Raw genomic sequence first — 24,749 nt, forward strand, 5'->3', positions numbered from 1 at the left:
TTCTCCTTTGATCTTACAACAATTCTATGAGGAAGGCAGGGTAGGAACTATTATTCCTATTTTCTAGGTCAAGAAACTGAGGCTCGGAGAGACTTTCTGAAGATCAAGAATCCTAGTCTTCCAACCCCTACTCTTCTCTTCTTTATACTACAGATACTATTTTAATTTTTAAAAATTCCAGATCTTAGTCATGAAATTAGTACAAATGCAGTATGAATTTGTTTTGTTTTGGTTTGGTTTTGGGCAGACCTATAATTTTCTCAGTGTGGGAAGAAGCAAGGTGGTGCAATAATGTAGCTAGGTTGTTCAGTGGATGGAGTACTGGGCCTGGAGTCAGGAAGACGCATCTTTCTGATTTCAAATACAGCCTTAGTCATTTACTAAATGTGTGACCCTGGGCAAGTCACTTCCCCCTGTTTGCCTCAGTTCCTCATTTGTAAAATGAGCTAGAAGAGAAAATGGCAAGCCACTCTGGTGTCTTTGCCAAGAAAACTCCAAAGGGAGTCAAGAAGAATTGGACAGGACTGAACAACAAAAACAAAAGGGAACTCCAAGATATGGAAATTTCTCCCACTGATACAGATGGCAAATTCTGCATAAAAAAAGAGAGCCTTAGAAAGCTGTCTGGAACAATATGGAGCTTGGTGATGTGCCCAGGATCATGAAGCCAGTATGTATGAAGGGAAGCAGAACATGAACATGGATCTTTAGACTCTAAGGATAGTATTCTTTCCATCACCCAGATTGAAGATCACTGATAACACGTGTGAGCTTCCCTGGAATAGTTGTGTTTTAATTAGGAGAATTTTCAAAGGCAACATCTTTCAGAATATAGAAACTTTTAAAGCTTCAGACGAGACATATTAGAAGAGAAATATTGGGGGCTTGTGGGGGGGACATCTTGTCACACCTCTGCTTACCAGCCCAGACTTCTAATGAATTCTATTTTCTCAGGAGCAGCGCTTGACCCTGTCATAAGTATTAATATCTAGGTATAATTTTGATGTAATTTTAGACCTCTTAGAAAGATTAAGAGAAGCTGGAATGATTTTACTCTTAAATTCTAGGCAAACACTCCAGGGCCCTAGAAGCAGATGACTTTCCCAACAGGTGCCTTGAGTACGGTATAATAGTGATCACTTCATATTCATAGACACACTTGACAGGCTCCACGCAAATCTGGCCTCAGATCTCCATCAGCTTTCTCAGGGTACAAGCTGTCCTGCCTGGGCCACACCCTGAGCTCAAATCAAGCAAGATCTTCCAGGATAGCTGCTCTGGCACCTCGTAGGAGGTTTTATATTTAGTTTAGCAAGGAAGAAGCAGGTTTGAAAATAATGTTTCAGTAAACACAGAGAGATATAAGGACTCCATTTCTTTGGGGTATTTTTAAGGTGTTAATTTATAGAATATTCTGGACTCAGAAACTTACTAGCTGTGTGAACCTAGGCAAGTCACTTAACCCCTTTGCCTTAGGTTCCTCATCTGTAAAATGGGGATAACAATAGTATCTATCTTCCAGGATTGTTGTGAGAATCCAGGGAGATAATAATTATAAAGTGCTTAGCACAGTACCTGACACATAGTCAGAATTACATAAATGTTAGCTATTCTTACTATTATTATTATTGTTATTAACTTTATTATTCTTAGGATCCTTAAGTGTTCAAGAATATTGTGTACAAACATTGCAGGTATATTATATTATAAACTATTTTGAAATCTTTCTATAGGTGTTTTAAACAAGCAATAGCTATCAGCAAAAAAGCTAGCATGAGCTGAAATTGAGTTTTCTTAGTATCATCCAAAAGCTTCTGTTTCCAATGAGGAAAAGCACCAAAAGTGCAACATCTTCTGAAAAGTATTATTGGCACAAAGTAAATCAGGATATTGCTAGACAATTTGGCTTCTAGGAATAAAATGGAATATTACTCCACTGGAAGAAATAAAGAATATAATAAATACAAAGAAACAGGGAAGGCTTACATAAATTGATGTTAGATGGAGTAAATGGAGCTTAGAATGTGACTACAACGATGGAAATAGAAATAATAAAAATCACAAAACAATTGAAAATGTATATTGCACAAATATAAAGAATAAACTTGGCTCCAAAGAAGAAATACAAGAAGAAACCCTTCCATCCTACAAGTGTGGAATATTGTCTATGATGGAATATTTATCAGTGTATTGATCGGTTTGCTGGATTTTTTTTTCTATTGCTCTATTTCTTTTCTTTCTAATTTTTTACTGTAAAGGATGGCTCTTTGGAAGCAGGTTGGAAGAGGGCAGTTATGTTCCCTGAAACTTTATTTTCCAACCTGCTTGGAGGGGGAGTGTTATAGGAGGAAATCTAGGCAATGTAAAAAAAAATAATGTTGATAAAAATCTGTTTTAAGAGAACTTTATGCAAAAAAAGCTTTCAATAAACAAATACTGGGATTATGATTTCTGAGCCAGTTTAAAAAATTATACCCAGATTATTATTAACAACCATAATAATCAGCACAACAGTTATGAAGTTAGCCTGATATAGAAGGTAAAGGACTGGATTTGGAAACAGGAAGATGGGTTCAAAATCTATCTCAGACTCTTACCAGTCTTTAACTTTAGCTTCCTCATTTGTAACACAGAGATAATACCATACAACAAAGGTATCGAATATGGATTACGACATTCCTGAGTGACCCGAACCAGATTAAAACATAATAAAAATAATTTTAAAAAGAAATAAAAATAGAACATAGATAATGTTCATACATGGCTTTCTAGTTCAATATGCTGCTGACAGGTATCCTATAATATACAGGTTAGTGGCCTCATTTCTATTTGAGCTTGACAATTGCTGCCTTATGGATTAGTTAAAAAGATCAAATGAGTTGATATGTGCAAAATAGTTTGTGAACCTCAAAAAATATTATTATTATTATTAGCTCACAATAACGTCTTACTGTTATACTTATTTTACAGATAAGAAAGCGGAGTCTAGTCATATATAATCTCACAAATAAGAATAATTCTCTCCAGACAAAAAATTCTATGATTACAAAAGCACATTTACTGCTGAAAGGAACTTAAGACATTATCTAGTCCAATCTCCTCATTTTATAGATGACTAAATTGAAGCTGGAAGAGGTTGAGAGACTTTTCTGAGGTCATGGAGGTAATAAATGGCAGAGCTGAGATGTGAATCCAGATGTCCTAACTCCAAATACAGTGATTTTCACCCTATACTCTGCTTGCTGCCTCCGAAGTTTAAAAGTACAAAATTAAGCCAGCCAGCCAACACCTTTCAGGATTGTCTTACAGGCAACATAAATGTCTTTCAACATCTGTCTTCTGTCAGTATAGTCATAAAATTATTTCTATTTGAAATGTAGCTCCTTAGGGAGAAGAGGGGAAGTAATCATCAATGACTGCATTCAATTCAGTCCCTTCCCTTCCTGAATGCTAAAGAATCATCATTGTCTTCCTGGAAATACTATATATAATGAGTCTCCCTGGAGTAAAACAGATTGCCTTAGGAAGGGTGATTAAGTATTGTCAGAATCTACCAACTGACCAAGCGATGTGGTTAGAATTACCAATTGCAAAATAATTGGATTATGTATAAACTAAGGAAAAAATAGAATGACTTAGAATGCTTAACCATGAAAATAAATTGTAAACCAAAGGGACAAGCCTGAGAATAGGAAAGTTTCTCGGCTGGATTTCAGGAAACATTTCATAACAATGAAATCTATTAGACTGTGGAATCGCTTCCCTTAGGAAATGGTAAAAAGCCCCATTACTTGAGTCATTTAAAATCAGGCTAAACCAAACAGCAGGAACTATACTGACTGCAAGAAAAGTCTCCAGGGAAGGGATGGGATGACTTCAGCAGTCTCTTTCCATATACATTCTGTGAATCAGAAAGTAGAAGACTAAAAACTAGTCTGTGGCTTCAATCAAACTCAAACTTGATTCCAAAAAGAGAAAGATGACTGTACTCTCAGAGAAAGAAGTCATTGGGCATAAGTAGTTTCAGTGGCAAAACTACAGTAGAAAAGTGAAAAAAAAAATTTGAAGTTTCTCATTTTAGAAATAAGCAAACTCAAGAAATGCCTTATTTCCATTAAGGAGCACCACTATTCCCATATTACCGGACAACCAAGTTCACAACTTCAAAGTTAATAATGATTCTTAGTGTCCATGAAGAGAAGGAACTGAATTGAACTCAGTCATTGATGATTATTTCCTCTCTTCTCTCCTAAGGAACCCCATTTCAAAAAGAAATAACTGATGACCTCAACGTCTTCCTCTCCTTATCCCTCAGTCCAATATTCAATCAGCTACCAAGTCTTGTCATTCTGCCTCTAAGTCCCCTACTCTCCAAGTCAAGTCAAGTGAAGAGACATTTATGAAGTTCCTCCTATGGGTCAGGCACTGTGTTAAATGCTCAGGATACAAGCAAAAAGAAAATTAGTTCCTGCCTAGAAGGAGTTGTATAGTGAGAAGAAAGGTATCCTATAAATCTCAGTGAGGCAAAGCTTAAAAATAGCACTAAGACAGGGCAGCTAGGTGGCTCAGTGGACAGAAAGCCAAGCCTAGAGATAGACAGTCCCTGTAGTCAAATCTGGTCTCAGATATTCTCTAGCTGTGTTTTCCTAGGCAAGTCACTTAAACCCAATTCTTAAGCCTTGGAACTGAGAAAATAGTACTAAGACTTTGGGGATCAATCTATTTGTGCACTCCAAGTCCAGACATCTTTCAATTAACTAACATTATTGCGAAAGTTATGAAAAAGTGTAAATTATGGTCTCTGGCATCACCAAGTCTGCAAACTCTATGGGATGACAAAAACAGCCTTTTAAATATGAAATAATTAGAAAACAAGTAAGACCTAAGCTGTGTGATATTGGCTGTGTCCCTGGAATCCAGGGAAGGGAGAAAATCTGTGTAGAGTTGAATAACTGAAGAAGGCTTCACAGAAAAGAATGGATTGAATTGAGCTGAGGAGAAAAGAGAGAATGTGGCAGGGCCAGGAAATAGTCCAATCACTAATACAAAAATAAAAATGAACTTGGCATGTAGAAGTAACCAGTCTGATTAGAATGGAGGGTGCTTGTTTGTAAAACAAGGAGATTGAATTACATGATTTATATAGTCCCTTTCAATGTTAACATTCTATGATTCTGTATTTATATGGTCCCTTCCAATGTTTACATTCTGTGTAGGGTGAAAGCAGGTCAGATCACTAAAGATAGGAAAGAATAATGGAGTGCCATGAAAAACAGGAAGGAGGAGAGACTTGAACCAGTTGACAAGCAGGAGTCATTATGGGCTGCTGAGCAAGGAAGTGACATTGTGACAACAATATTATAGGAAAATTAGACATGCAGCAATATACAGGTCAATCAGACAGGAAAAAGCCAAGAGGGTGGAAATCCTGCTAGAAAGTTGTTTAAGTAATGGACTACGGTAATGACAGTGGGAATAGAGAAGAAAAACTGATACATATCGGGAATCATGAGAAATTAAAAGATTAGACGAGATTCCACACAGAAGAGGAAGGATAGAGGCTCCAAGGCTTCCAGAAAAGGAACTTGGAGCAGAGATGGGATAGTTGAGAGGGAGTGAAGAGAAATTAGAATAGGACACAAGGCAAAAAGGGTATTTCTTTTAAAATATCAATAGTCTTTACACATAACTCTACTTGTTAAAGGGGAGGGAGGGAACAACATAGCTCCCAATACAAGTAAAAAAAATAGGAGTATCTGACCCTTGACCTTTTGTTACTCACATATTATTCCACTGATAATAGTGATACCATTTTTAGTAACTGGATGAAGTACAAAGCTATTCTCTTATATGGACAAAAATCTGACTCCTCACCCTGAACTTGCATTTCATGAATTCAACTTTCTTTTCTGTTTCTAAGCTCCAAGACTGCCTGAAGCTTATTCCTTTTCTTTCAAAGGATAATATCCTGTTATAATTATATTTCACAAAAAGTGCCTTTGGCAGCAACTTTCATGGCATTCTCTTCACATAAATTTCCTGATCACTGAAACATTTCCTGCTTTACCATTATCATTATAATTTTTTTAATTTCTTAGACTTGCCTCCCATCTAAGGAAGGCAAGCAATCTCTGGAGCTTTATAGCCAAGTATTTAGATATCACTGACCTTTCTTCTCTTTATCCTATAAAACACCTGCCTTCAAACAGCAGCAATGAGCACGGTTCATTGCACATGAATGAAAAAAACATTTATTAAGTGCTTTCTTTGTGCCAAGGCATCATGCTCTGTGCTAAGTACCATATGGTGGGTACTTAATAATTGTTGAAAGAATGACTGGGTCTCTCATTGTGTTACAATAGACGAAAATGTAAATGGTAATATATTCTATAAACAATTGGGGGAAAAGAAACAAATTATGATCATATGTGATCCTTATGATTTGAGTCAGAATTTAAATTTAAGCATTATGTCTCATCATTTTACAAACATTCCTAGGAAGATATAGCTTACTCACACCCAAAAGAAAAAAAAATTAGTTGGTCTCAAGCAATCTTCTCTTAATATGTTAATATTAACTCAGGGAAGCAACTCAAGGAAACCACTGGGAAAAAAATCAACCAGATAAGTACAACTGTACATCTACCCATTATAGAGAGTTGATGGAAATAGGTACCCCTCAAAAAATTCTTTTGTCCCAGACTTTTGATTTCATTGGCACTTACAGTGAGGAAACTCCCTCTACCAATGCAGATTGGCAACTCTTCTGCAACTTATTGCCTTAGTGATGTCTCAGAGATTGAGTGACTTACCCAGAGCCACATAGACAGCATGTATCAGTGGCGGGACCCCCCAGGTCGTCCTCTCTCTCTCTACATCCATTCCTCTATCCACTATTCACACTGCCATTTAGGTGAATAATTATTATTATTATTATTCCTGTTGACCCCCTAGGAGCATAGGGCCACAACCATCTCACGCCAGCGGACTATGTTCTGGGCAACTTCCCCCAGCTGGGCCCACGTCATTCCGACTGTTTTTGTTTCATTTTCGGCAGATCTTCGCCAGGTCTGTTTTGGTCTTCCGACTTTCCTCCTCCCTGAAGGGTTCCAGCTCAATGCTTGTCTGGCTACGTTGTCTTCCGGTTTTCGTAGCGTATGTCCTATCCATCCCCACTTACGTTTCTTTATGTCCTGACTGATGGGATGCTGGATTGTTCTTTCCCAGAGACTAGCATTGGAGATCTTTTCAGGCCATCTGATGTTCAAGATGTGACGTAGACATCTGTTAACAAAGACCTGGAGTTTGTTGGTGTTAGCGCTCATCACTCTCCAGCTTTCTGATCCATATAGGAGGACGGCCTTTACGTTGCTATTGAGGATTCGGAGCTTAGTGACGAGGGACAGTGCTTTGGAGATCCAGACAGACCGTAAGGTGTTAAATGCCTGTCTGGCTTTGTTGATTCGGTTTCTGATGTCCTCATCTGCTCCAATGTCCTTGCTGACGATGCTACCCAAATAGGTGAAGTGGTCCGTCTCCTTGATGTTTTCTCCCTGTAGTTGGATTGGCAGGTCCTGTTTGCTGTTGACTGTGATCACCTGGTCTTCCTCTTGTTGATCTTCAGACCTGTCTTCTCCGCTTCTTCAGAGAGTCGTGCAAGTTTGGCTTGCGCATCCTGCTGCTTGTGAGAAAGGAGACAGATGTCATCCGCGAAGTCAAGGTCCTCGAGCTGCTTGGTGTGAGTCCATTGAATGCCCGCATTGTTGTCCTTGGTAATTCTTCTCATGGTCCAATCTATGACCATCAAGAAGATAAGGGGCGAAAGCATGCAGCCTTGCTTCACTCTGGTCTTCACTGTGAAGGGAGCCATCAGTTTCCCATTATGGATGACCTGGCAGGTAAAGTCTTCGTATAACCGCTGGATGATGTTGATGAGCTTCGGGGGAATCCCGTAATGCTGCATCAATCTCCAGATGATGCTCCTGTCCACGCTGTCAAATGCCTTCTCGAAATCCACGAAAGTCATGTAGAGGGGGGACTGCCACTCGATGGACTGTTCGATGATGATTCTTAGGGTGACGATGTGGTCGGTGCACGATCTGTGCTGACGAAACCCTGCTTGTTCTATTCTCAGCTTCTTGTCCAAGGCCTCCTTCAGTCTTTCTAAGATGACTCTGGTCAGGATTTTGCTGGGAGCGGATAGAAGCATGATTCCTCGCCAGTTGCTGCATTGGGATAGGTCACCTTTCTTGGGTAGCTTCACCAGGTAGCCTAGTTTCCAGTCTGTCGGGACTTGTTCCTGTTCCCAGATCTTCTGCAGGAGGGGCTGTAGCATCTCTGCTGACATTTCTGGGTCTGCCTTGAGTGCCTCAGGGGGGATGCCGTCTGGACCTGCAGCCTTACCATTTTTCATGGTCTTGATGGCTTTGATGATCTCAACTTTGGTAGGTGGGCCCGTGTTCAACTGAAGCTGTTTGGTGGCTGGTGGTATGTCCGGAACAGTTGGTGGAGGCGGTCGGTTCAGGATTTCTTCGAAATGCTCTGCCCATCGGGCTCTCTGCCCTGCATCGCTTGTTATTGTCTTGCCAGTCTTGTCCTTCACTGGCTTGCTAGGGTTGTAGTTCTTTCCCGATAGAGTTCTTGTTATTTCGTATGGCCTCTTCATGTTCCCCTGCCCAGCTGCTGTTTCTGCTTCTTCGGTCATATCGTGAATGAACCGTCTCTTGTCATATCTTGCGCTCTTCTTGACCTGACGGTTAATTTCCCAGTACTGTGTTCGAAGTTCTTCTTTCTCCTGTTGATCTTGGCACTGGCTGATCTTCTGTTTCAAATCTCTTCTCTGTTGTATCTTGGCCCATGTCTCCTGTGTTAACCATTCCTTGCGCTTTCTCTCTCTCTTTCTCAGGACTTCTGCGCAGGTGGTCTTCCAGGTCTGCTGGAGTTTGGTCCAGTGGTCTTCGACTGTCTCTCCCGTGAGTCCTGTCAAGGCCGCTAACTTGTTCTTGATTTCACAATCGAATGCTTCTTTTTCCTCTCTGGTCTTTAGATCTTGCACCTTGTACTTGTGGTGTAATCTGCCTGAAAGGTCGTTGAATGATTTCAACTTGATTCTAAAAGTTGCCACCAAGAGTTGGTGGTCCGAGGCCACATCTGCACCACGTCTTGCTCTAACATCTAGAAGGCTTCTTCTCCACTTGCAGGAAACTGTGATGTGATCTATCTGATTTTCCGTCCTTCCATCAGGCGAAGTCCAGGTTGACTTATGAATTTTCTTGTGTGGGAATATAGTACCCCCAATAGCAAGATCGTTGAAGGCGCAGAAATCCGTAAAGAGCTCTCCATTTTCGTTACAGGTGCCTACTCCATGCCTTCCCATGATGAATTCCTTTCCTGTGTTGTCTTCTCCTACCTTTGCATTCAAGTCTCCCATAACGATCTTCAGGTCTCTTCTTGGTGCGCCATCAAGAAGTGCCTGTAGGGAGCTTTTTCCCCTTCCTCTGCCGCATTGGTGGGTGCATAGCATTGGATGATGGTGATCTTCTTCCCCTTTGAGTTGAACCTTGCTGACATAAGCCTTGACGAGATAGGTTCCCAACCTATCAGCGCCTTTTTTGCTTCCGGTGTCATGAGCAGCGCTAGTCCCTGGGTGTGGGCATGGTCCGGGTCTTCGTGGCCAGAGTAAATGATGGTTTTGCCTGATATCAGACTGGTCTGGCTGCTTCCATTCCATCTGGTCTCGCATAAACCGAGGACCCTTAACTCCGCCAAGGACGGTCCCAAGCCCGGCTGAAAAAGGAGGAGGGTTGGGCGCGGGGCTAGCAACCCCACCCCGTAAAAAATCACATTTGCTATAGAAACCGCAACCTCACCAAACCAACAAAACCGACGATTGCCTAGTCTGGAGGATTCCTCTCCAACAGAGTCCATGACGCGTGCTGGTGAAAGCCTCTGGGAAGCCAGCTCGCCAATAAATCTTCTGACGACCAAGGCAAAAACCAGAATAGTGACATGGAATGTAAGAACCTTATATGAAAGCAGAAAAATCGCTCAGGTAGTAAATGAGATGAAAAGGTGAAAAATACATGTAACATAACAGGCATAACTATAGCAATGCTTATCCACAAAATGTCGCTATACACTAGATATGTCTTCTCACATGCTGCTATACTTCTGCCAAAATAGGAAAGTAACAAGCCTGTAGGCTTCAAATATTGTGTCATCTCCAAAAAGAGTATCTGGACAATCTTGACATCTACAGGGAATCCCTGATCTATTGGGGCTTTCTGCAACAACTCTCTGCCCTCTTCACCTTTGTCCAAGATGAGCCATGAGAGAGATAAAAATGCAAGATGGTCCTCAGACCCTGAAGCCCCATCTCAGATTGGTAGTGACCGTGGCAAGATGGTGGGAAGGGAGAGGACGGAGAACGTGTTAAGAGGCTCACCATCCTAAAAAACCATCTACAAACGTTAACTCAACTGTGGGCGTTCATTATGAGAATTTCACCCAGCCAATGAAGAGTTGAAACACCAAAGGAACTAAACTATATCCATATTCATCTCTTCTTACTATAAATTAAATGAGAGAGGGGCAGCTGGGTGGCTCAGTGGATTGAGAGTCAGGCCCAGAGACGGGAGGTCCTGGGTTCAAATCTGGCCTCAGAGACTTCCCAGCTGGGTGACCCTAGGCAAGTCACTGAACCCCCATTGCCTATCCTTTACCACTCTTCTGCCTTAGAATCAATACTTAATATTGATTCTAATATGGAAGGCAAGGTTTTTTTTTTCAATTAATTAATTAATTAAATGAGAGGACAAAGAAATTGAGCATAATGGCAGAGTGGTTGACAAGTTCTGAGGGGAAAAAAAGAATTGACCCAGCTGGTTTTACTATGCCCCCAAAAGCAACAAGAAACTATTTCGTGGGATACTTGGTTACCTCTCCTTCCAGTGATCATCAAATGAATGAATAAGCAAACCACTGTATAGCACAAACTCTAATATTTGTTGCAAAGGATGAAGAAGGGACATTTTCTGAACTCAACAAGGCCCTCCAAACAAGTCAAAATCTACCTTAAAACTCAGCAATTTCAATGTTGGGCATAGAAGATGGCCAAAAATTAAAATTAAAAATTACTGAAAAATGCAGCTCATAATAAATAAGACACAGAACTTTTAGATTAGTAAGAATAGGGGCAGCTGGGTAGCTCAGTGGATTGAGAGTCAGGCCTAGAGACGGGAGGTCCTAGGCTCAAATCCAGCCTCAGACACTTCCCAGCTGTGTGACCCTGGGCAAGTCACTTGACCCCCATTGCCCACCCTTACCACTCTTCCACCAAGGAGCCAATACACAGAAGTTAAGGGTTTAAAAAAAAAACCCAAAAAAAGATTAGTAAGAAGCCACATACCTATATATAATGAATAATTTTCTCAAAAAGAGAGTTAGAAAGCATTGAATATGTCAGGCATCAGACATCACCCCCCCAAAAAAATGAAATCATCTCTGGGTTTACCAGATAAAAATGTTTAGTAACCAATATAATAGCCAATACAGTATCAGTTGAATATGTTTAGTCTGGTTATATTGTTGACCAGTTAGACAAAGGTCATAGACAACCCCACAAAAGAAGAAAGATTAAGATGAGAAGGCAAAACTGTGTGCAATTTTAACAGCTTCAGTCTAACTTATTTAAATAAGTTATTATCTTTGAAAAATGGAAAACACATAAAAGAAAAGCTATTCATTCTGATGACTACCTTGTCTTAAAGAAGCTTAACCAATTATCACCCAGTCGACATACCAAGGAAGTTAAAAGAACCTAGAAACTCTCAGCTGAGACTCAATCTGTTTATTTTTTATTTTTATTTTTTAACCCTTATCTTCCAAAAAAAGCAAACAAACAAAACAACACGAACAAAAAAAAAAAAAAAACACCTTACCTTAGAATCAATACTATGCACTAGTTGTACGTCAAAAGAATAGTAAGGGCTAAGTAATTGGGCATTACATGACTTGCCCAGAGTCACATAGCTAGGAAGTAGCTGGATTCAGATTTGAACACATCACCTCCTATCTCCAAACCTGGCTTTCTATTCACTAAGTCACCTAGTTTCCCCCTCGGTCAACCTGTTTCTCAAACAGTCATGGCAGCCAAGCACAACATGTAGCTTGGAATACAAATTCATTTAGTTTCATAGAGGTAAAGGATGGAAAATATCAGTAGCATCACCTCACAGACCAGTGAAAAGCAGCAAAAGGCACAACATACCTACAAAAAGTATGGCTTAAAACTAAACTATATCTCCCTAAGAATATTTCCAGATGAAGCTGGAAGGGCAACAAATAGACATGAAATGAAACAGATTTTCAATAATTTCTATTGCAATCTACACGGAAATGGTATTTTCAGATGAAATCAGAGGAATAACTAGATATGACCGAAGCAAATATTGAATGAGAAACCTAGGCTGAAGTGAGCTAATTTTTATTTCTCAAACCTAAAGTTAATTAAATCAAAAGACTGCAAGAAATACACGTCATTATCTTGATTTTCCTCCCTCCTTACCATCTGGAGCGTATTTTGAGGATATTCCTAAAATGACTGCAAGTGCAACAAAAAATGTAAAGCTGGAAATAGCAAAACAAATGAATGTATTTTTGTGTCTCCTCTGCTTTCTATCTTCTCTCTGTGAACGTTGTTCCTCGGGAGAGAATGCAAAGGTTGCCTGGGCTTCTTGTCTGACAGAGGTAAATTTGGCTGAAGCTTGGCTCTTTGGTGGGGGTGGTGGGCGCAATGGAACAACTCTTCCTGGAACATAACCTGAAGATCGATGGCTGTTCCCATTCTGATTCTGAGGTTGTAGGAAAGCAGGGGAGTTTCCCCTGGGATCAGTGGCATGCATGATACAATGTCACTGCAGAAGAAAAAAGAAAAATAAATTATAATCCAACAAGTATTTGAAAACATTAACAGTATGAAAAAATAAAAGGTTAGCTTAGATTATTGATATACTGTGACTACTTACAGAAAATACTTTTTGAAAAATTTAAGGCTCATATGTCTTAGAATTTTTAAAAAATGTATTCAATATGTATTCATAAAAGATCCTATAAGTAAGGTAATCATGCATATTTGCATCTTATATTTCAGTATTTTTAAAGTTAAGTGTTTTTAAGGAGGTAGTTGTTCTCTCACTCTTGGGAATCTTTCTTTACAGATAGTATCTTCCATAAATCATTATAATTCCCAAAGCCTCAGAGAAGGGCATCATGTTGGGGTGGGGGAAGGATGTCAAAATATGATGACAATGATGGGAATAACTTAAAATAATTACAAGTAAATGTATGCAACAAGAATGTAGCAAATGGCTAGATCAAGTATCAAAACCTAATGAGCTCTGTATTATAAGATGGGATAAACCAGTTCCTTTCCTTTCTTTTCCATTTTTGGTAAGCAGTTAAGAATAGTTTTGGATGAAATTTTATCCTTTATTAGCAACAACAACAACAAAAAAGTGAGGTCTACCAGAACCTTATTACTATGATCAGTTAGATGAGATGCCCTCAAGGCTTTCGAAAAGGATTATTTACAACCTGTTCATCTACTTTCAGGAATCTCCATTTCTCTCTCCTAAATCTCCAGCATTGTGGAACAGCTTGGAAGTCACCTGATTTCATTTCTTATCCTGACACCCTATAACCCCCCTCCACCACTGCCTGCCGAAACAATGAATGAGCTTTCAGTCCCAGGGGTGCCACTACCAACTTACTCTGAAGAAACCAATTAAACAGGTTTAAAAAGAATTCCCAGAATTCAGCTAATCTCATAACTAAAAAGTTATTAGAGGGGAATCACATTTCGGATTTGTTACCTGCCTACCAACACAGTGTGAGCCAGCACATTATCCGAGAACATTTAGCTAGTCATATATGTTAGAGATTTAAACTGGAGCCTAAAATCTAAGCTAAATTATTTAGATAAAGGTTAAACTTAATGACAAGAAGGGAAACTAAAATTTAAGGTGGTTTTGCATACATAGCTGCACATGCCAAGAAAAAGAAGAGTGAACAACATAATTCATTTGCCCTGTTGGAACAAACAAGAGATTAGACCAACAAAAGACCCTCTATGGTCCTCTACAAACAAAGGAGGAACTAAACTAAAGATTCTTGAGTGCCAGGCTCATCAGGGTAGGAGTGAAATAGTGACAGTAATCTTCTCTGAAAAGGAGTAGGGAACTTTTGTTTCGAAGGCTGCAATAATCTGATACTTCATTATTTCAGGGTGAGAAAGGTTGTTATTACTGAACAGACTGGAGTGCTCTTTTGTTGGAGATAATATATGTCTCCAGATGTACAAACAATAAAGTAAAAGGCAGTGAAAGGAGAAATGGAGTCACCAAGCTATCGATAAATGATTTTTGCCTTGCAACATCGCAGAATAGCATCCTTATTGGAAAATTTCACTTGGCAATAGCCCAAATGAAAACTACGTGTCTTTTTGTCTTTTCTGACATAATAGCATGTTGGTTTCTACCCACAAGTCTTCTTCAATTCTTCCAAATGTTTTCCAACAATTCTATGGATGCAGACTTAGGCATGTGGCTGTATTCAAACTCTTAAAACTTAAAAAACAATCAAAAGGGTTTTGTTGTTGTTGTTGTTTTTAAGCCATTCCACAGTGAAAAATGGTACACAAAAGGATAATATGGTAAAAATCATACTACTTCTCCTAAATAACAAAACCATCACTGAGACCACATCTTCCATGCGTTAAAATGCCAGTGGCAGAAAAGGCAATGTCATACTTTTAAACAGATTTTTCTGGAACTACTAAGACTGAGAGCTAAGAGAAACCCAATGAGATCTGAGCTTAAAGTTCCTAGAATGAAGATCTACTTGAAGTCAGTTACTTTAGGGATATTTAAATGTGCCAATTTTTCTTCTAAATTACGTACTAGAATTTAAACATTTCATTCTTCCAATAAGCACTCAGAAGTCAGAGATATCTGGAAGACTTTTATGAACTGATGCAGAGTGAAATGAGTAAGGAGAAGCAGGAGAATAACTTGTAGAACAACTGCAATAATGTAAAAGGAAAATAACTTAGACTATAGAACTCTGACAAATACAGAGACAATCATGAATTGAGGATGCTGATAATGAAGTACTTCCTCTAGTTAGAAAGGTGAGGGACTAGAGGTACCAAATGAGACATACATTTTCTGAAATGATCAATTTGCTTGACTTTTTTGGGAGACATGGGGATTCTAAAAATTAAAGGAAATATCAATGAAACATTTAGAAATAAAGGGAACAAAAAGATGAATGAGGCACAAGCAGAAGCTCCATTGTTACTACCTTGTTTATTAATATGTATTCTAAAATAAAACCAAAAAAACTGACTAGAAAAGAAAGCCATGAGTTCACTTACAATCCTTTTTTGTGGCTGTTATCATGAATATTATTTGCATATTGAAGTATTTGTTTGTTGAAGGTAGTAAAGTCATGACTGCCATAAGGACAAAGAGCATGTCCTATGATTTCACTGGTATAGAGAACTCTGAGGTCAGGAAACATCCTTTGACCAACTTAGATCTAAACCTTCACTACAACTTGAAGACTTACAGACTTGTCTCAAGCACTGTGATATTAACACATCACAGTTGGATGTGACAATTGGATTTGAAGCTAGCTCTTCTTAGTTCGCAGTCCAATTCTCTATTCATCACAAGATTCATCACAAGAATTCATCACAAGAAATCTTTTTTTTAAATCACTTAATGTGAGCTTTTCATGGCTTTGGGTTGCTTGTACTCATATCCTATTACTGTTGCTATATGTCTGAAAATCACACAAAACACAAATACAAACACACACACACACACACACACACACACGTGCGCGCGCACGAAGAATCGAAAGTACAAGCAACCCAGAGCCATGAAAAACTGCATGGTGGGCACAAGCCGGCTATCCCATGTGACAGTGACTTTCTTGAAAGAGATGGAATTATAATAGCCAATGTTTATAGAATACTTTAAAATGTGAAAAGAGCTTTACATCTATCTCCCTTAATCCTCACAATAATTCTGTGAGATAGGCTCTTTTTTCAATCCTCATTTTACAGATGAGGAAACAAGGGGTGAAAGAGTTTAAGTGACTTGTCCAGGACCACATAGCTAGTGTGTGAGGTGGGATTCAAAGGCAGGTATTCTTGCCTCCCAAGTCCAGCCTTCTAGCTAGTAGAGAACAGTCAAAAAAAGTAATACCAGAAAAAGGGACTTGCTGATTTTTACAGAAAATGGAAAGAAAACAGATTTAGAGTCCCAGTGGCATGTTGATAATCCCCAAATAAAAAAGGAATTAAAGAGGTCTCAAAGTCACTGAGCATATTCTCTACAGGTGATTCATAAAGAATTGGGGACACATCAGTTAAGAATACGTGAGTGGTTGTAATCTAAATCTATGGAGGGGAGTATCCATACATACATCAAAGGAATTATTTAGTTCAATAAAACTTCAGTTAAACTGGCTTGAACTCTTCCAATACTTGGTTCTTTGGTTTGTTTGGTTCTTTCCCTTTGTTGTCTTAAGAGAAAGTGGCAGAAGAAGACACCATAACTTGGTATTCAATTTTTTAAACCACAAAACAGGATTAGTTCTAAAGCTATTGTTCAAACTAATCTGCACATTTTAAATGTATATCACTGTAATCCTTAAAAATGGTGACCCTAAGCAATACAAGATTTGAGCAATTAAAAGATTTCTGAATCATCATAAACAATCCACTTTTGGTATATGCATTTCACTAATGTAGATAGGGAAATCCTATTTAGACATTTTAGAAAGCTTTTAAAATCTGATTGAAACAAAGAACTTTTCTAGTTAATCCTGCTTATTTTGTCTGACTTTTTGAAATTAAACTCAAACATTCTACTCCCAAACCATTACAACTAATCAGTTTTGCTAGGGGTCATCTGAAAATAACTTGAAATAAAGATCATGCTCATACATATAGTTTATATGGAAATCCCTGAAACACACAGACACAAACACACACACACACACACATCCTTCATGAAGATATTTACTTCTGTATGCATACTCAGGGTCCCAACCATCTTTATTTTGAATATTTACTTTTCACCTTTTGCTTCTTCTCAAAATATTTTAAGCCAAATAATGTTTATTCTAATAATGTCATCTCTATGAGCTATATGCAAATGTAATTTTAAAATGTATATTCTATAATCCAAAAGTACATAACTGCAAGAAGGGCCACCTAAATACCTTGTTTAAATAACCAAACTTGAAAGTAGAAAACAATTTCCCTTGAGCAAGCATTTAACCAGAGTAAACATTCATAGTGACTGATCTGGTTTGTCCAGCTAGAGAATTCACTTTTTGGGCAGGCTATAACAGAAAGCATTAAACACAAACAACTGGAAAATATATTGCTTTCTAAGTGTTTAATTCCACAAAAGAAGCCCAAAAATATCCCAAAAAGATCATGTTTGCTTAGCTTGAATGTTTTTTAAAATGTACATGGTTCTAAATTCAAGTCATATACATGAAAACAAATTTAATCAGCGGCAAATTTATGAGATTTCATCTATTCATACACAAAGCTTATATGTACTACTTGTTCAACTATGATCTGCTAAATAGTCTTCAGTCATATCAGCAAGTCTCCTTTTCTCATTTTAAGCGTTGAGGTAAGTGCATTGCCAGATTTTTTTTATTCTTATATGCTTTTCTTTTGTGTGATATGAAAGAGAGCAAAGGCTTCTATGCTCCTGGTGACTACATATTGCCTAATTTTGTCTTCTTTAGATATTGTTACATTACACTGTTACATACATTAATGGGGATTGCTTAACCCTAAAGCCAAGATGTCTGACACAGTGAAAAGATACAGAGCACTCTCTCTCACTGAAAGTGAAAATTGAAAAGAAAAAAAAGAGAGAGAGAGAGAATTGGACATTGAGATGGAGGTAGGATAGATAAAGGTTAACAATGAGCAACATCTAAACCATCATTAAAGCCCATTTGAAGAAAATTTCAAGGCAAATAAAACAAAATACACCCCCCAAAATAGTAAAATAGAACAAAAGATGACCAAACAATAGAGGGTTTTTTTTCCCTGATCTAAAGAATTCATTGGGATGAGGAAGAGTGGAATTCCACCTACCAGGCCTCCTCTCATTCTTTGTCCTTTTCAACCACTCCTCTCTTCGGCAGTTTCCCTTTATTTCAGTCCATGGGATGGATTCCTATTTTTTTCTCCTTTCCTAGTTCTATTACATAGCTGCTCCACCCTCTTTTCCTTTTCTTTCCTTTCTCCCCGCCTCCATCCCAACTCCCCCCTCTATTCTTACCCTCTACCCCGACCCTCCATCAATCACTGGGTTAAGATGATACAAGAGACTCAGCCAATGGTGAATGAAGGGTGTGCTACGGCACACAAAGCCAGGCTCTGGCATCTAATCAGCAGTGTGACTGGCCCCTCAAAGAAAGAACCAAAAGGCGGGCATTCCACTGACTTGGAAGAGGCTATTTTAATTAAGGTCACAGCAAAGGGCAGAGCCAATGGGTTCAATGCCATTCTTTTCAGAGTACCAGAGGAACATAGAGCTCTATACCGGGAGAAGGAGTACTGAACTCCTGCTACTTACTACGTGTGTGACCTTAAGCAAGTCACTTGGCTTCAGTTTCTTCATTTGAAAACTGAAGGGTTGGCCTAGATGATTTTCTAGCTCTAATGTGTAGGTATGAATTTATCTGCATTCAATTTAATTCAACATTGACTAAGCAGGGCAAGTAACTCAGGGAGGGATATGAAAACAAAGAAAAGCAAATAATAGGTGACTAGTATAGTACTGGGTACACAAGTACACACTTACAAGAAGAATTTTTCAACTGAGATGATATATTTTTAAATGGCTCTGAAAATCTAAAAACAAATCTAGAGAAGTTGCTAGCTAGCAGGTGATAGAAAAGAAGAAACAAAAGCCAAAAATGAGAATAATAAACCTATATAGTCAGTGGTCAGATGCTAGGAACGGTTTGGGTCTATTCAGAACATGGGATCAGAAATCTGGAAGTGAGAGGAACATCAAAGAACAGATCTAGTCCATTACCATAATTTTACAAATAAGGAAACTGAGGCCAAAAAAAGCTAAACCAAAGATAACCTTGGACAAGGTATTCACTCACACTCTCAGCTACATCTTGAGGTTAGATAAGTCAGCCTTCATCAAAGATTACTCTAAAACTCATTTAAATGTAACTTCTCCATTAAAGATGAAGTCTTACAGGCCACAAATTTGCAAACCTTCTCTCCAAATTCTGAAGGAGTCACCCCTCCCATCAAAGATGTCTAAGCTTAACAAAGGGATGTCATCTTGTAGTGATCTTCAGAGGTTCTTATGAGGGCACTTGGGAAATTAATATCTCAAGACATCCATTATCAACATCCTAAAAAAAGAAAAGTCAAGAAAATTAACTATGTGCAACATTTCTCTACTATCTATCACAAGAAGAGCTGGCAAGTTCCTGTCCAACCTTCTCCTAGCAGGAGTGTTGAGCAACATCATGAATTTAAAATATTCAGAACTGAAAATACCATTAGACCTCAATGCAGTGCTATTGCCATGGCCTTCCATGCATGATAGTTATAAAACAACTATCAATATTTCTTGAACTTTCTATTTCTAGAGATCATTAGAAACCATCAGAAGAACTGGATCCTAACTACTAATGATCTTCAGAAATCTATGAACCCTCTATCATATGATCTCTTCTATCCAATTTATTTCATGTGCTGTCTAGTTAAGGTGGTAAAATACTGAAGATCCCTGTGGTTCCATATCAGTCTGTTCCAGGGAAAGCCTACAGAAAAGATTGGATGGTAATTTTGTAGAGTAGAAAGAGCCATCAAACTGGAAGAAAGGTGCCCTGCCTTCTAGTCTCAATTCAGCACAATAAATATGATCTCATATCCAATTCATTCTAAATTAATTTCTTTTTTTGCTAATCACCAATACACTGAAACAGGGTTAGACCATATTGTTATAATTAACTTTTTTTTTAAAGCTACATTTGAAAATGCAACATAAAACCTAGAGACTGATTTCCAAAAACATACAAAGAAACTCTTCCTTCTTAATATCAATCAAGTCATTAATTCTTGGTAGGCTAAAAGCATTAACAAAAGATATGGAGATAGTTAATCCTATTCACCAAGCATTTATTCAATGCCTACTTTGTGCAAAGTGCTATGCTAGGTTTTCTCAGCAATGATAATGGGGTGGCTTGTTATTTCCTTCTCTAGTTCATTTTACAAATGAGGAAACTGAAGAAAACAGAGTTAAGAGATTTGCTCAGGGTTACATGGCTAATAAGTGTCTGAGGCCAGATTCGAACTCAAGAAGTTGAGTCTTCCTGCTGCCAGACCCAGCATTCTATACACCTTGAGATCTTGCTGCCCCTGGCGGGTGCTGCAGTAATCCAGGTAGGCAGTGATGGCCACAGGTGCATTTGGGGGGGGGGGTGAATAACTGCAAGGGGGCGGTGATAGTATGTGACAGGGGGCACTAAGTAATATTTTTTCAGGAAAAGGGGCGGTAGGCCAAAAAAGTTTGGGAATCACTGCTAGATGGAAACTTTCTTCCTGGTCAAACTCCCCAATATATACTGCCTCTCTCAAAAAGACTACAAGTTTCTTGACAGTAGAGACTATCTGAATTTTATATTTGTCTACCTAGTGTTTAGCATAGTGCCCAGCCCATAGTAAGGGCTTAATAAATTTGTTAAAATTCATTCATAGCAGGGGAAGCTAGATTCTAAGACAGGTCTGGAATTAGGAAATCCTGAGTTCAAATCTGGGCTCAGATACTTCCTAGCTATGTGAATGTGGGCAAGTCATTTAACCCAATTATCCCTCCCTTATTGCTCATCTGCCTTGGAACAGAGACTTAGTATCAATTCCAAGACAAAAGGTAAAAGTTTAAAAAAAATTCATTCATAGCAATAATGCATTTGTAGAAGGATTAGTCACATTATTGAAATAAAAAAGAAAATCACCTTTTGAAGTATATGTTGTTTATAACAAGTGTAAGCAGAGCACAGCTGTTTTTCATATTTAGTCACTTACTTGTGTCAGAAATTCTTTTTTTTTAAACCCTTACCTTCCGTCTTGGAATCAATACTGTGTATTGATTGGTTCCAAGGCAGGAGTGGTAAGGGCTAGGCAATGGGGGTTAAGTGACTTGCCCAGAGTCACACAGCTGGGAAGTATCTGAGGCCAGATTTGAACCTAGGACGTAGGTATGGCTCTCAATCCACTGAGCTACCCAGCTGCCTCCAGAAATTCTTAACAAAGAAATTAGTCAATAGGACTAAGTGTGTGGTGGGAATGGATAAAAAGGGGAGAGGGCTACAAATAGATGGCATGATCTGCCTTGCCAAGCCATAAAGATGCTTACAGTAAACTCAAACAGCTATAAAGATGCTCGCAATAAGCTAAAATGCCAATTGAATTGGGGTAGAAGCAGATGCCCCAAACACATAACTAAACAACTCCTGCTTAAATGTATTCATTAGAAAGCCCTGGTCTCCTACAAGCTTAAATTTGTAACAAAAACAGTTTGTAAAAGGAAAAGTGAGCTTGCTTTAGAGGAGTAAGCAAGCATTATAAATTGACTCAATTTACAATAGTCTGTAATAATGCTAGAAATCACCTGTTGGGAAGAAGGAGAACTTTCCTCTCAAAAGTAAAACTGAGGGTCAGTTAGGTGGCTCAGTGGATTGAGAGCCAGGTCAAGAGACTAGAGGTCCTGGATTCAAATGTGGCCTCAGACACTTCTTAGCTGTGTGATCTTGGGCAAGTCACTTAACCCCCATTGCCTACCCCTTACCAAGGTCTTCTGCTTATCACCTTATAAGATGATAAAGTGAGGGCTAAAAAAAAGTAAAGTTGAAGAAAACTAGTCATAAAGAGTCATATAGCAGAGATAGAGTTAGATAATTTGATTTATTGCTTTTGTGGTATATGTCCTCTAGAAGAAAAAATGCAGAGAGGAGTAGGGGTGGGAGAGAAGGCAAGAACCTCCCAGTGTTTAAATTAATTGTCACTCCCTAAATCCAACTGAAGAGATTACTTGTTAAAATGGAAATAATTAAGTAAAAGCTACATAGTAAATTGGCCTAGAGTCTTAGAAACCTGAGCCAGGGTAAGTTAGAAATACATGGATTTCTATCCTACAATCACCAATTGCCTACAAGATATTTCAAACTGAAAGTCCCTTCTCAAACTCATCATGCCCAAGCTGAAATTCATATTTCACCCCTCTTTTGAACTTCCATATTTCTGTCAAGAGCACCACCATACTTCTAGTCATCTAGATTCAGGACCTCAAAATTATGAGGCGTCATCTTTGACTCCTTACCCTCCCCTTGCTCCACAGTCAGTTACCAAATCTTGTTAATTCTTCCTCTACAATATCTCTCACTTCTGCCTTCTTTTCCTGCCTCCTTCACAGGTTTCTCTTAATTAAATTAATTTAGTCTCTATGTTCTATCTTTACCACCCAAAACACAAAGGAGATGCTATATAATTATTGCACATGTAAAATATATAACAGATTGCTTACTGTCAACAAGGAGAAAGGAGAGAGGGGAGAGGAGAGAGGGAGAGAATTTGGGGCTCTAGATTTTTTTTAATGTTAAAATTTGTTTCTACATGTAATTGGGGGGAAATATTATCAAATAAAAAGAAAGAAAATGCTATATAAGAGGCAGTATGGTATAGGTGCAGTGCTGATCTTGGAATCAAGAAGACTTGGATTCAGATCCTGACTTTGAAACATACTGTCTCCATGACTCTGAGCAACTTGACTTTTCAAGGCCCTCAAAAACTCTTTCAGACAATATAAGCTGCAGAGAACGTACCAACCTACCCTGGTTAAAGGACTTTCCTTACTAGGAGTCCCCTAAACCAAAGAAATCACAAGTGAAGTCCAAAAAAATATAATAATACTTTGAATTTCAAACCAAGGTCACACATTAAGACAAAAGAATAAGAATACTGAATGATTAAATGTTTACCAAGCAGAGAAATGACACACTCTATTATTTTTCCTGTAAAATAGAAAATGTGTAACTGAAAAGCTTTTTAGAATTTCCAAGTAAAGAATTTGTATTGATTTGCTTCTTATTTTAAATTGGATACACAAAATTTTGATATTGTGCTAATTCCCCTCCTAACTTTCTCCTTCTTTATCCCGTCATGCAATTATATACCATACTGGGGCTATCTCACCCATGCTCCCACCCCATTCTTCCCAGCCCCACATTCCCTCTAATCTCTACCCACTGTTTTCACAGGGCTCTTTATAATCTTTATTCCATTGTTAAATTTCACTTCATTCTCTATCTCTCCTTGTTACATTTTTTCTACCGCATCTCTTCAAGGGAAACCTGACTTTTCCCTAAGGATTTCACATCACTAATAGCTTTCTCTAACATCAACTTCACCCTCCTCATAGGCTCCATGGGTAGAATTGGTATACTCATTCATCCCCGCCGCTTCTTGATCCTTATTCTGCTATTAAATACTCCTTTGAAATGGTTGTTGTCCTTCATACTCAAAGGGGATCAAAATGGTATCACTGGGTATCACTCGAGTCTTTTGACTGGAGAATAAATTGGATTTAAGTGAGGCAGGGTTGCACAAAGTCCTCAGCCTCACTCTTTCTTCCAGTCATCCAAATCCAGTGGCAAAGACAAAAGCCAAAAAGACTAGTGATGGCTCAGAATGCAGTGGCTGATCTGGGCTCCTTCAATGTCTAACCAAGGTCTAAGTGCTCTATAGCTCCTCCATCAGCTGCCTTTCATGACCTGTTGGAGCAAACTGTTCTCATCCACCCCTTCCACCAGAGGAAGACTTCACATGCTTGAGGTAGATACTCTCCTTACCCAATGACAGGTTTGTGGCCCATTAGGTTACCTGACTCTGGTTTAGCCCAGATGGTTTACTGGGTGTGCTTCTTGGAGCCATAGGTGAGAGTTGGGTATAGATGGATCCCAAAGAAGGCTGAGTAGTCTTGAAAAAGGCTGAGCAAGCTCTCACACCAGAGGTACTTGTTCTGTCTGCCTGCACATATGCCATCTGACCATAAACAATGACAACCTGACCCTTATCCTCTGACATCTACTGCCTTCCTAGACACTCTGCCACTTTTCTCCAAAGTTACAGCATCTAGATCACAGTGTTTCTCTCTACCCTTTCCTTAGCCATCATTGCTAAAGGTTTCAATATCCATTTTGATGATATTTCTAAAACCATAATTTCTGACTCAACTCCCAAGGCCTCCAACACAACTGCACTACTTCGGCTACTATCTTGCATGGTCACAGTTTAGAACAGACTGTCATTCAAAATTATTTCACTTTCAAAATCCCAACATTTCTAACCATGATCTAACCATGATCCCTCTGCTCAATAATTTTCCCATACCAATTCATAGGAACATAGATTTAGATCTGGAAGAACTATTAAGTCCAACACCATGATGACAAAAATGAGGCAAGTGAGATATATATATTTATTATATATATATATATATATATACACATATATATAGGTTAAATGATTTATCAAGGGTCACACAGAGGCAGAATTTGAACTCAGGTCTTTCTGATCTCAAATCCAGTATTTTTTTTCCACTACAGCTAAATTAGCTATC

The 24,749-nt window shown here is 38.6% G+C and overlaps 1 protein-coding gene across 1 annotated transcript in view; it reads right to left on the minus strand.

Moving 5' to 3' along the window:
• The window catches only part of CEMIP2 (cell migration inducing hyaluronidase 2), a 79,265-nt gene extending 60,603 nt beyond the window's left edge, over positions 1-18,662 (minus strand). Inside the window, exons 1-2 of the mRNA XM_044678487.1 lie at positions 18,194-18,662; positions 12,566-12,914 (exon numbers count right to left, since the gene is read on the minus strand). Of these exons, the coding sequence (XP_044534422.1) occupies positions 12,566-12,902 (337 nt within the window). The 5' untranslated portion in view covers positions 12,903-12,914; positions 18,194-18,662. The remainder of the gene's footprint in view (positions 1-12,565; positions 12,915-18,193) is intronic.
• Between the last annotated feature and the right edge of the window lie 6,087 nt (positions 18,663-24,749).

The sequence above is a fragment of the Gracilinanus agilis genome, chromosome 1 (genome assembly GCF_016433145.1).
Source record: "Gracilinanus agilis isolate LMUSP501 chromosome 1, AgileGrace, whole genome shotgun sequence".
NCBI classification, from domain to species: domain Eukaryota; kingdom Metazoa; phylum Chordata; class Mammalia; order Didelphimorphia; family Didelphidae; genus Gracilinanus; species Gracilinanus agilis.